The following is a 13,694-nucleotide window of genomic DNA, read 5'->3' as shown; positions in this document are numbered from 1 at the left end:
GACCCTTTACAGATTTGAATGATATACTTCTTTTATCTGTACGATCAGAATTGACGGAGTAATTTAAGTTTGTTTCGGCCTTATCAGAAAAAGATGCGTCAAAACGCGCTGGCGCGTGCGTCGACCCCAGAGGGTTAAAGACACCCTGCCATTAATGAACTCATCTTTATTAGACTTGTTAAATTTATCTCTAGTATCAGACTACGTACCACAGGCCTTTAAGACTGCAGTAATCAAACCTTTACTCAAAAAACCTAGTCTTGATCCAGGAGTCTTGGCTAATTATAGACCAATATTCAACCTGCCATTTATTTCTAAAATCCTAGAAAAAGCTGTTGCTAAGCAGCTATCAGACCACTTACACAGGAATGAACTATATGAAGATTTTCAATCAGGATTTAGAGCACATCATAGTACAGAAACAGCACTGTTGAAAGTTACCAACGATCTTCTCTTAACCTCAGATAATGGACTTGTTTCTGTACTTGTCCTCCTAGACCTTAGTGCTGCATTCGACACCATTGACCACAACATCTTATTACAGACACTGGAGCATGTGACTGGTATCAGAGGAACAGCGTTAAAATGGTTCCAATCCTATTTATCGGACAGATTCCAGTTTGTTCATGTCCATGATGAACCTTCCACACGAACAAAAGTTAGTTATGGAGTTGTTATGACCCTAGGTCATTATGTGTGTGGTTGGCGTTGTTGGCTCTCCCCTCCCCATTTCGTGTGTGTGTATGTGTGTATGTGGAACAAGGGAAGGAGTGGGCGTGAACTTTGGACACCCGTGGATTGGTGTTCCGGGATTGGTCCAGCCCTTCCGGAAGGATTATAAGAAGCCCATGGACTGCTGTTCGAGAGAGCGATTCTCCCATCTCTGCCACTCCCAAACCAGCATTCGATAAGGACTCCGTATTAGTTAGCTAGAAATCGTTTTGTTTTGAGTTGAGAACATTTGTGTTATTGTAGTTTTTCGTTTATTTTGAGTAGGAAGGTTTAGAAATCCTCTGCACTGTAGATATTGAGCACAAATTAGTTCGACATTGTGAAAGAAGCCTAGGTTACTTTTGTTTTATGTTTTCTCCTGTGTATTTTGTGTTGATTTCTTTTGATTAGAAAGAGTAGGGCTAAATCTAGCGTTTTTGTTTGTTATGAGCTTCTTGAGTTGTTTTCTGTGATTTTGAGAGAATAAATTTTCGTTAAGTGTAATTAGTATTCTCGTGATTTGTTGAGAGTGGGAGAGTTTTGGAGGAAGACTCCACATCGTGTTACGTACCGGTAACCCCTAGGCCGGGCGTAACATAGATTTGGGGGCTCGTCCGTTTTTTGTTGTGTGTGCTGTCTGTTCTCAACTCTTTTGCCGAATTCGTCAGCGTGATAGGTAAGTGTCAACTCTCTTTGTCTGTTTAGCAGTTTTTTCTTTTGTGGTGGTGGCAGCATGGAATTCAAATTAGAGGATTTTACTTTGAATCCAACTAAGGCCAAGTTGGAACGTTGCCGAAAGGCTGATTTGGTGCTCATAGCTAACTTTATTGATGTGCATGTGACGATCAATGCAAAGAAAGAGGAAATAAAACAACTCCTCGTGTCAAAGCTAGCGGAAAGAGGGTCGTTTGCTGGGCCAACTCCCACAGATGGAGTCAGGCCGGGTGATTTGGCTGATGTTGCTACCCCACCTAAGGACCTCCCAGTCTAAGCTGGACTAACCACAGAGGAGTTGAAACTTACTCTGCAGATACGGGAGGTGGAAATGCGAAACAAGCAGTTGGAGGTGGAAGCCATACACTTAAAGGTAAGGGCTCTGGAGTTGGAGCAGGGAGCTGCTGTAGCTACCAGTCCCTACTTTCAATCACCTTTTTCACGACCCCAGGATGGCTTTGATGTAAGTAGGCACATTGCGTTAGTACCACCCTTTAGAGAGTCTGAAGTAGACTCTTATTTTAGTGCATTTGAACGAATAGCTGCCACCTTAAATTGGCCACGGAATGTACGGCCTCTTTTGCTGCAGTGCAAATTTGTGGGAAAAGCCCAAGAAGTGTGTGCATCACTATGTATTGAAGATAGCTTGGATTATGATAAAGTGAAAGCCACAGTCCTCCGTGCTTATGAGTTAGTGCCAGAAGCTTACAGGCAAAAATTTAGAAATTGTGAAAAAACTGTCACACAGACATATGTCGAGTTTGCACGAGAAAAGGGCGTTCTTTTTGATAAATGGTGTCGGGCCAGTAAGGTTAAAACTTTAGACAATCTGCGTGAGCTGAAACTATTAGAAGAATTCAAAAATCGAGTGCCAGAGAAAATTGTGCTTTATTTGAATGAGCAGAAAGTTACATCTCTGGATAACACTGCTGTCATGGCTGACGAGTTTGCGCTAACGCATAAAAATGTTTTTGCTCCATTCGTCCGGCCTGATTTGAGTTTATTTGAGAGGAAAAATCCCTCTCCCAGAAGTTTTCGTCGCACAGTCCCAGCCACAGCGGAAAAACGCGAGTGCTTTTACTGCCCCAAGCAGGGTCACCTCATCGCTGTTTGTCCTGTTCAGAAAAGAAAAGAGCAAAATAAAACTGTCAAATTTACTAAATCCTCATCTCCAGTGGCTCTAATACAAACCCCACCACCTACCATGCCACTTGTGGGCATGGTTGGGAATGATAAAGTGGACAACGCTTTTAAACCATTTGTTACACAAGGGTTGGTATCTTTGGAAAATGAGTCCACCCAAATTCCAATCACTATCTTGAGAGATACTGGTGCAAAGCAGTCTGTGTTACGCGATGACATGCTGCCTTTCTCGACCCAGTCTTACTGCGGGTCAGACATCTTAATGTGGGGAGTTGAGATGAATATTGTACGCACCCCGTTGCACTTTGTTCAGTTAACATCCAGAGTTGTGTCGGGCAAATGTAGAGTTGTAATTCGAGCCCAGTTGCCAATTGAAGGGGTTGATCTTATTCTCGGGAATGATTTAGCCGGCGGACAAGTGTTCCCGTCACCGGAAGTGGTCGAAAGTCCGACCGCTTCCGCATGTGTTTCAGATGTTTATATGTTAAATTCACCTGTAGTATTTCCTGTCAGGATCCATTTCACTGGACTTCTGTTTTCTTTTATTTTGGACGATCCTGACAGGAACTGGTTCTTTGGTTATTTCTGTTTCTTTACGTTTTCTGTTTCTTTTCTAATTTGTTTGATTGTTTTCACCTGGTTCTTGTTTTGTGCCCGGTCCTTATATACCTTGGTTGTTCTTTGTTTTAGTTGCCGGGTTGTCTGCTATGTATGGTTTTGCGTACTGCCAAGACAGCGTTTTGAGCTTTTGTTAGACTCGTTTTGATTATGGACTGCCTTTTGCTCCTCCGGATTTAAGTTAAGTATTTTGTCTCCTTTTGGTCTTAATTTCCTGCCTTGTTTTCCCTGGTTTACGTGTTCATGTTCCCTGTGTGGTCTGGTGCGTCTCCTTAGCTGTGTGTGACCCAGATCCCTTCATGCCTTGATTCCCTGTTCATGTTCGTGTTCCCTATCTGGTCTGGTGCGTCTCCCTCGAAGTGTGTGTGACCCAGGCCTTCATGCTTTGTCTCCTCGTGTTCTGATCTTTGTGTCCGTATTCATATTCTCTTGTGGTCTGGTGCGTCTCCCGAAGTGCGTGTGTGAACCAGACCTTCATGCCCCGACCCCTGTCTTTCATGTTCAAGTGTTTGTGTGATCTGGTGCGTCTCCCTAAGTGTGTGTGTGACCCAGATCCCTCCGACCTTGTCCCCTTGTGTCCTTGTCCCATGTTCATGTTTTATGTGGACCCTCTTGCCTTGTTTTCTTATTTTACATCCTTGAGTTTCCCTGCCTAGTCCTGCCCCCTTTGCCTTAGGTTTTGTTTTGTTTGCCGAGTCTATGCAATAAAGTCTTGTGAAGAGTATTAAAGTACCAGTGTGGGCGCATCCTTGGTCCTAAAACTAATAGAAGTTCCTCGAACCCTGACATTTCCCATGTGTGCTGTAACCCGTGCTCAGGCACGAAAGTTTGGAAATTTGGTGGATCTTAGTGATTCTTTTTTCAACACTGCTGATCCGCCAAGTTTACCAACAAAATGTGAAAAAAAAGAATCTGTATGTGTGGAATTAAGACCTGATGACAAAACACTGTCTCTGTCAGTGGACAGAGAACAGCTAATTAATGCACAGCAAAATGATATTTCTTTGTCTTCCTGTATGTCGCTTGTGAAGAGTCAACAATGTAACAGATGTGTGTCATATCTTATGGATGATGGTGTGTTAATGCGCCGGTGGACTCCGAGCTCTGGTGATGTACATGACTCTGTTTGTCAGGTAGTAGTGCCCCAGCCGTTTTGTCTCCAAATTTTTACATTAGCACATGATCACAGCATGGCAGGACATTTGGGAATACGAAAGACATATGTTCGTATTCTACGCTATTTCTTTTGGCCAGGACTTAAGTCCGATGTGACAAAATTGTCGTTCAAGCCCTACTTGTCAAGTGTCCGGTAAGCCCAACCAGGTAATTTCTGTGGCCCCATTAAAACCAATTCCTGTAACTGGGGAACCCTTTGAACACGTCATTATTGACTGTGTTGGTCCATTACCTAAAACCAAATCCGGAAACCAGTACATTCTCACCATAATGTGTGCTGCCACTCGATACCCCGAGGCAGTACCACTTCGAACATTAAAAGCTCGTGCCATAGTTGAGGCACTGGTAAAAAAAATTTCCATATTCGGTTTGCCAAAGCATGTTCAGAGTGATCAAGGTTCCAATTTCATGTCGACAGTTTTCGCTCAGGTCATTGCAGAGCTCAAAGTCACACACCGAACGTCTAGTGCATATCACCCCGAGAGTCAGGGTGCACTTGAAAGGTTTCATCAAACATTGAAAAGCATGATTCGAAAGTTCTGCACCGAGTCAAATCGAGAATGGGACGAAGGCTTACCATTGTTGTTGTTCGCTGTGAGGGAAACTTGTCAAGAGTCGCTAGGATTTAGCCCAGCTGACCTCGTTTTTGGCCACACTGTGCGTGGACCCTTACGTTGCTACATGAAACATGGAATTCAGCCAAACCTAGTCCGGAGGGAAACCTTCTAGACTATGTTAGTTCGTTCAGAGAAAGACTACATCACGCATGTGATGTAGCGCGTGAGTTATTGTCAAAGTCACAAACCAAAATGAAGGACTGTTACGACAAAAAGTCTGTTACACGGATTTTTCAGCCAGGTGACCGTGTGTTAGTTTTGTTGCCCATTGTTGGTTCCGGATTGCAAGCCAAGTTTTCTGGTCCTTACGTAGTTAACCAAAAGCTTAGCGAAACTGACTAGGTAATCCAGACCCCTGACCGTAAGAAAACCTCTCGTGTGTGCCACATAAACATGCTCAAAAAGTATATTGACCGTGAGGATAACTCATCTTCTCCTGCAGTTATGCCTGCCTGTCACCTCCGTGTCTGTCACCCGCCCCTCATACAGACCCAGTGATGACGGGTTAAGTGACAAACATAGATCTGTTCCCTGTGTGCGTTTTCAGAACTCGGAAATTTTGAACCGTTTAGACAATTACTTGACGCATTTGTCGGAAACCGCACGCGCTGAAATTTTTCAGCTCATCGACAGTAACCTAACCCTTTTTAATGACATTCCCACCCAAACCGATGTGTTAAGTCATGACATTGAGGTTGAAACTCACAAACCAATTAAGCAACATGCGTACCATGTACACCCAGCCAAACGTGAAATAATGCGGCAGGAAGTAAACTATCTTCTAGACCATGGTTTCGCGGTTCCAAGTACTAGCCCTTGGAGTTCACCGTCTCTTCTGGTTCCAAAGCCTGATCAGACTTTTCGATTCTGTAATAACTACCGAAAGGTAAACACCGTTACCAAACCAGACTCGTTTCCTTTACCTCGGATGGATGACTGTATCGACCGTGTAGGTGCCGCCAAATACGTCACCAAATTGGACCTTCTTAAAGGTTATTGGCAAGTTCCTCTTACACCCAGTGCCTCGGAAATTTCTGCTTTTGTGACTCCAGACCATTTTCTTCAATATACAGTCATGCCATTTGGACTTCGAAATGCACCAGCCACTTTCCAGCGGCTGATGAATATAGTACTGTCAGGTGTAGAAAATTGTGAAGTTTACTTAGATGACATAGTGGCATATTCTGACACCTGGACCACACACTTAGACACTGACCGAAATTTTTGAGAGGTTAACTCTAGAGATTTGTTTTATGTGTGATAAAACAAATCTCTAGAACTGCATTCTTTCACTTGCACAACATTTCCAAAAATAGGAACATAATGTCTCAAAGTGACGCAGAAAAACTAGTCCATGCATTTGTTACTTCAAGGCTAGATTACTGTAACTCATTACTATGTGGATGTCCCAGTATCTCCATAAAAAGCCTCCAGTTAATCCAGAATGCTTTCTCCTATATTAGCTTCTCTTTATTGGCTCCCTGTATCCAGAATAGAATTTAAAATCCTTCTTTTCACATACAAATCCCTTCATGATCAAGCTCCTTTACAGACCTCATAGTACCATATTATTCCAATAGAGCACTTTACTCTCAGAGTGCAGGTCTACTTGTGGTTCCCAGAGTTTCCAAAAGTAGAATGGGAGGCAATCTCCTCTCCTGTGGAACCAGCTCCCAGTCCGGGTTCAGGAGGGCAGATCCTCTCTGTACTTTTACGGCTAGACTTAAAACCTTCCTTTTTGACAAGGCTGGCTTCAGGTAACCCTTCCCCTCCCGCCTCACATATATGTTCCACCATTGAATGTCACTAACCTTGTGCTCTCTCTCTCCCCTAGTTTGTGCTCTCTCCCTCTCTCTCTGTTCTCTCTGTACCTTCTGCAGGTGTCCCTGGTCCTGGAGCTGTATATCGCTGATGTGCAGTTACTGGTCCCACCAACCTGCAGTGTCTATTTGTTGTTTATTGTTGCTGTTTTTTTCTCTCTGCTCTATCCACTCACCCCAACCGGTCGAGGCAGATGGCCGCCCAGACTGAGCCTGGTTCTACTGGAGGTTTTTTCTTCCGTTAAAGGAAGTTTTTCCTCTCCACTGTCGCCAAGTGCTGCTCATAAGGGAATTGTTGGGTTTTTAGTTTTAGTTTTTGTAAAGTGCCTTGAGATGATTTGTATTGTGATTTTGGCGCTATACAAGTAAAATTGAATTGAATTGAATTAATTAACGCTACAGGTTGGATCGTGATGGGTAATGTTTGTGGTTGAACTTATTAGAGATGCGCTCACATCTTCCACCCAACGTAGTAATGCCATAATGCCAGAAATGAGAGAGATTACAACACTGAGGTATTTAGCAACTGGAAAAATGCAACAGTGCAGTAGTGATGACTTGTGTCTGTCACAACCTTCCATCAACAGAGTGATCACACAAACTATCTTAAAGTGATCTTGAAGTAATCCCAAACATTTTTGAAAAGTGTGCCTATCAAATACAATTTTGACTATATTCCTTTATCACAATGTTTCCACGTCTGCCCAGCAAAGTAAAAAAAATATAAATTAATTTGAAAGATAATATTTGCAATGCTTTTTTTCTTTGTTTGAAAATGGTTCCTCTGTTAGTATTCTTCCAGTGCATCGACATTACTACTCCCACACTTTGCGTAATGACTCCTCTTTGGTTTTCTCTGTCAAGTAACAGGCAATGTTTTAAAAAAGGCTCCTGCAGTGCTTCCAGCAGGGCAGCCTGTCAACAGTGGCTGCAGCCCGCACCCAATCCAGTACACATGCAAAAAGTGGGATGCATAAATTAACATGAACTACACAAGTCTTTGAACTGTAAACTAGAAACCTCTCTGATCCACTCTGCAGAGAAGCAATAGCTTTGATGTGCTTGTAAGGAGGTTCATAGATGAATTACATCTCCAGACACTACTGTCACCCAAGGGCTGCTTTAATTTTGGAGTTTAAAGTTCAATTAAGCGATACATGAGCATTCAGAGACATACTGAGTAAATCAAAGATCACTATGTTAGTGTTAGAAAATGGGCCTGTCAAAAATATTTCAACCAAAGCTTTACAAGTTTCTCTATTGGATGGAAATAATAACTATGGTGCACACTATTTTAATCCTTATTTTACTCATGTACAGAGATAACCTAGTAATATTATATTTAGCAACATGCATGGTAGTTGTTAATTAAATACGTGCCACAGCTGGTGCATCTCTTTATGCAATAATAAGTGATGTGCTGCGTGACCTCGTCCTGCTCTTGTTGGCTCTTCTTTTTGGTGCTAATGTAACTGGTATTAAGTTTCAGCGTGGGAAGCAGTGTCTTTAGTATCAACCTAAAGACCTCAGTATGCTTCAGACTAAGGTCACTGTCCAATCATCAGCAGTCTAGAGCAAGTTTTTCTTTTTATGGCCCCAAGTTCTTTAATACTGATTATCTGAGTCCTGAAATGCTTAAATGAAATGTTGAAATCAGTATCCTGAAAATATAACTATAATCTATTAAATTTGGCACACCTTATTTTTTACAAATTACATCCAAATCCTGAAGGTCTGGGCTCAAAAGCATTAGGTTTATAAACTTCAGCTGAAAGATGAGTTTTGTCTTGCTGAATACAAACACCAGTACAAGTGAGCAAGTTTATTTTGACTTGCCCCCGAATACTCACAGAATTAATGTTAATTAGCAACATTTGTTATTTTAACTGTTGCAAATTTTTGTAGATTTTGTTCTGATTTATTTTAGCTGATAGTGATCCTTTAAAAACATCTGACGATGGGCACATCTTTAAAGACAAAAGTGTTCCAGACCTATGTCACTACCACCTTGAGTGCTGAGTTTGGTGCTGCTTTATAGGGACTGACATGTTTAGAATCTACATTAGAAATCAATCTCAGATTCACAAGATTTGGCTGAATGAAATGGGTACAATGGCACACACATCACCACACCTGGCCAACTGCACTGTAAAGTGGATCAGACTGTCAGGGACAATCTGTAAGTTAAATATAAATGTCTCAATTCGAACCACAGCATGATGAAAACAGAATATCCTTCAGATCAGGCATCACATTTAGGCATCACAGATCTAACTTGTCATGTCACCTCGATTTCAAGAGTTACATTGTCCAGTTAAACCTTCAATCACATCACATACGTCTATAATGCAAACAACTACTCTTAAGTGCAAAATGACTGCCTCTTTCTAAAAGAAAGTTAAGTTTGTACATCTTTTTTTACATTTGTTTTTTGTCCTTGCTGTCATCGCCATGACCCAAACATGTCATGATGCATTAGACCCAAACTGTGCTAAAACACCATCTAAATAAATGCCATCTCCAGAAGATAACAGGCCAAGTGCTGTATTCAGCATTCACCACACAATAACAAAATGAATATTTGATTTGTATTGGTTCATCCACATTCTGTCTCCTGCAAGGCCGTGAAGAACAAAGCAGTCCTCTTATTACACATGGACAGTTCCCACTACTTTAAATAGCACTCCACAGCAGCAAAGTGAGCACAACACCCAGCATGATGTAAAGTTTGAACTTTTTGAGGGTTGCAGAAGATAATTGGACTCCAAGACAAAGTAACACAAACTTCAAACAAAGTGGCACTAATAAAATTTTAATTCTCTTTAAGATTTAACCTTAGCAGAACCCTGGTCTTTATTAGGAACAGCATAAAAAAATCAATAAAAATGCTAAACTGACTCAAGGCCTCAAATAATTTCCTTCCGGCCCCTAAGCAGATAACAACCAGCTGCCCTTAAGTTCAGTACTTCAGAATGGACCATGGCGTTCATATGAGCCCTTTCAACTTACGTTACTGCTGATGTCTAACAACTGTAGGCCTGGATAGATTCACTGGTCTTAAAACTCAAAGTGACAGTGAGTGATAGACGTCATCTGCAGACAAAAAGTTCTGCAACCTGACAAGGCGCAGACAGCAGGAAGGAGACCGACTGGCCGCTTTACTCACACTGTCCTTGAGTTGGCTAAGATCACTAGTGTGGTGTTTGTGTCAAGCTATAACAGAGGTGTAGTGGTGTACTGCATATGCACAACTAGGAGTTAAAACATGATCATTTATACTAAACGGTTAAACTGAATTTTGGCTGAAAAGATACTGTATGTAAGAGAGATCTGTGGCTTTTTCAAACCTGTGTGATTTAGTCACATGGAATGGGACTCTGGTACAGTTTGGTACAGTTCATTTAAGGAGAGCTCAACAAGGCAAGCTGTTAGGTAAATTCTTTTAACAAATGCACTTAGAATGAACTTTGGTTAATTACGTAAGAGTTTTACCTGCAAGGAGTAATGGTCATACAGCACCTTGATACAGCATGAGAGTCGCTGGCTGGTTACAGCCAAACACATCTTTTTAATGGTATGATACAAATAAAGTCAGGTGAACAGAAAGAGGAGGGAACTTCTCACTGCAAACATCTTGGTTTTGATACTATGATACCAAGAGGTAAGGTGTAATTAGGTCACTTTAGGGTAAAACATTTTGTTGATTCCCAACACAAATATACTTCTCTTGGGTGCAGACCAGAATAACTGCACTGAGACCCCTTTGAGAAGCAGGATCTGACCACAGTCTGGTCTATCTAAGGTGCACTCTGTAACATTATGCAAAACAGCTCATGTACCCCTGTGCTCTTTAAATATTGGGATTGGGATAAATCAAATCGACAGTTGGAAAATGAATTACAATCTGATCTGACCTAGAAACAAAGTGAAGCCTTCTTGATATTTGTGCAGATGGACTCCTGCTCCCAGACAGATCAAACCAATAATCAGACTGAATGTTGTCACATGGATTTTCGTAATGTATTCTGTTCATTCTTTTCTCACCAACTCACCCACTGATTCAAAGCAGAACACAAGCAGTGATGACAAACAGGCATCTATCATACAGAAGAGGGAACAAAAAAAAGAAAAAGAAAAAGAAAAAAAAGTCTCAACAATGAGAGAAATTATTTTGAAAAACAGACACACTCACAAATTGTATTTTCTGAGTTTAATATGTGCCAAAGTAGAAACTGAGGAACCAGTCTATGTGCAGAAGGTATTTACTGACCACCAGCTGTCCAAGTGAATGCAAACATGTCAGAAGTCCTGTCCTCTGTGAAGCTTTAGGTTCCACACACACAGCTCACAACTAAACCAGGTGAAGTTAAATGGAAATTTGGCAGAAACTTGCTAGCTACTAAGAAGATACAACATGAACATAAAGACAGCTCTAGAGTTGGCGGTGCAATTCCCCTCTGTAGTAGAGGCTAGCCCCTTCACCACAACTCCAGCCCATGTGCCACGTTAACATCCTGGATGACAAAACTGATATACTGTAACTCCTGATAAGACGGTAAACAGCTACAGAATACAGAGTATGATACATATTGAAATTCAACGTGTGGACTTGAATTATTTTTATGTAAATAAAACTCTTGAGTGTTTTTTTAATTACTTTTGGCTATGGACACTGCCAGAATAGCAGCCATGCTTTCAGCCTGTTTATACACTTCCACGTGTTGCAATGCAAACTGAGAAATATGACAGCAGGGTGCAGTGCAATGTAAAATGCAGGAGGATTTTCAGTGATTTGCTTAACTGCTATAATATATATGTGTCAGCATAAACAAAGCAGTCCTCATTGGGGTTAAATTTCTGTAAGTGGCAGCTTGTTTTAAAAAAAATATACATGAGCATCACCTAGCCTATAAAGCAGGAGCAGAAAGGTAAATACAACCAAAATTTAATTTATTCTGCTATTTTCCATTAATTCCCAATATTTTCACTACTGGAGTTAAATGAAAAAATAACAGGGTAAGGCCAGGTGTGTTGTGTAGTTTGTTGATAGTGTGGGCTGCAGGGCTCAGGTGTATAGATGAACTGAGTGTCTCTGGGGACAGATCCAAAACAATGCGACCCTCAGCCTTTCATTAACTCCACTGTAGTGTAGTGTATCAGAGTCATGCGAGGTAATGTGAGAGGGCTGTCTTCACCTCATAGTGGGCGACCCTCTGGGATTCAGAGATGAGCTGAGCACTGCACACTTTGCAGTAGGTGTCTGTGAAAAGCCCTTGGTCCACCTCTGTTGACTTCATCTGGAGAAATACACAAATTTAGAAATGGTTACTAACCTGCATGCACTTTGTAGCAGGTGTGCACCAACATTTGAACATGCAATGCTGACCACTAGGACAAATTTCAAGAAAACATTTTTCAGACAGCCTGAGAGGCAAGATCTGCTTGTGTTGGTGAGTCTCAGCCCTACAGGTTATGTTTTTAAATTTATTTATTTTAAACCAAATCACCAAACCACACTTGACCTTATCCACTAAATGCAAAAATAATGAAAAAGATATATACACCATGTCTACTAAAATCATATCAGATTTTTTGATTTTTTTCACAATAATGCAGTCTTTAAAGGTCTCTAGAGAGACATTGCGAACAAGATTTTTACAGAGCAACCAAGCACTAATCTCACCTCATACTTTCACTGTTAAATCAAAATTTCATTACCTCAAGCATCTGAGTGACAGACAGATGTTGAGCAGCTTCTGCATGCAATGAGTCAGAAAAACCATTTAATATCAAACATCCCATTAAAACGTCAGCCCAAAAGCCAAGATTATATTTGATGACAATAACTAACAACCACAGACCATGGTGAGTTTTTCCTCAAAATTCATTAAAATATATGAGTGGACTAAGAGCTGTGAGTTGGAGAAAAGTGGATTGAGAGAAAGACAGCAGCAAAAAAGCTTTTATTTCCTTTTCCATGGACACAGCTGAGCCATCTCTGCTTTCTATTACTAATTCAGCCGAGCTTCCATTAGGGGCTCACATTTCATATTTGGAAGCAGTCAGGCTCAACTCATCTTCATTTACTCAGGCACGTCTTCATTAGGAGCAGCAGGACAGATGAGAACTTGGGTAATGTGGGTATAAAAGCAAATTCTCTCCAACGTGTTTGAATCGTCTTGCCAGATAATTGAGCTAAAACAGAGAAAATGACTATTTAAAGCTAAAGCTAAACTTTGTTGGGATTTGTTCACCTTCACATACAAATGAGGCTTTCAAATGTTTTCCGGCCAAAATGTGGCCATCAAATCTTAACACAGAACCAGTAGTTCAAGCACTGCATTAAAGGAGAGCAAACTACAACACAATGTAATAAGTCTTTATACATACTATCCACTCTGCAGAAACATCTGGCTGATTTGAGATTCTGGCAAGCAACAGAATACATTTCTTAAGCAGCCTAGACAACCCGAGTTTTGACTTCTGTAAAAGCTTATCAAATGCAGTTAAACATATTGCTTATAAATACAGTATAGTTCCTAGATCATTACCTGATAATGTGTAAATTAATAATGAGAGTTGGAGCCACTTCCAACACTTTGTATTCTGCCTGAAGATACAGTGATGGTAAATAGTAAATCTAAGAAATGAAAAAATGTGCATCTACAAACCAGCACCTATAATAATTTTAGAGCATTTTAGGCTCAAGTTGCTGAATTTTATGTTTAGGATTTAGCAACAGCTTTTCAGGATGCAACATGACCTCAGCAATGACTTTCTGCAGAGTGGAATGGTGCCTCTGAGGTGCTGCCCCTGTACCAGGACAAGGATAAGACATTAATGACACAAGTGTGTGAAGACAAACAGCCAGGAAAGAAGACAAATATAAATGAAT

The 13,694-nt window shown here is 41.0% G+C and overlaps 1 protein-coding gene across 1 annotated transcript in view; it reads right to left on the bottom strand.

The window, feature by feature from the left end:
- Window positions 1-13,694, bottom strand: part of zmat4a (zinc finger, matrin-type 4a) — a 139,465-nt gene that overhangs the window by 95,644 nt on the left and 30,127 nt on the right. The window contains exon 2 of the mRNA XM_026321838.1: window positions 11,995-12,096. Coding sequence (XP_026177623.1) covers window positions 11,995-12,096 — 102 coding nt within the window. The remainder of the gene's footprint in view (window positions 1-11,994; window positions 12,097-13,694) is intronic.

Source organism: Mastacembelus armatus, chromosome 9 (genome assembly GCF_900324485.2).
Source record: "Mastacembelus armatus chromosome 9, fMasArm1.2, whole genome shotgun sequence".
NCBI classification, from domain to species: domain Eukaryota; kingdom Metazoa; phylum Chordata; class Actinopteri; order Synbranchiformes; family Mastacembelidae; genus Mastacembelus; species Mastacembelus armatus.
The sequence above is the reverse complement of the archived record's forward strand: the minus strand, read 5'-3'. Positions and strand labels throughout refer to the sequence as shown.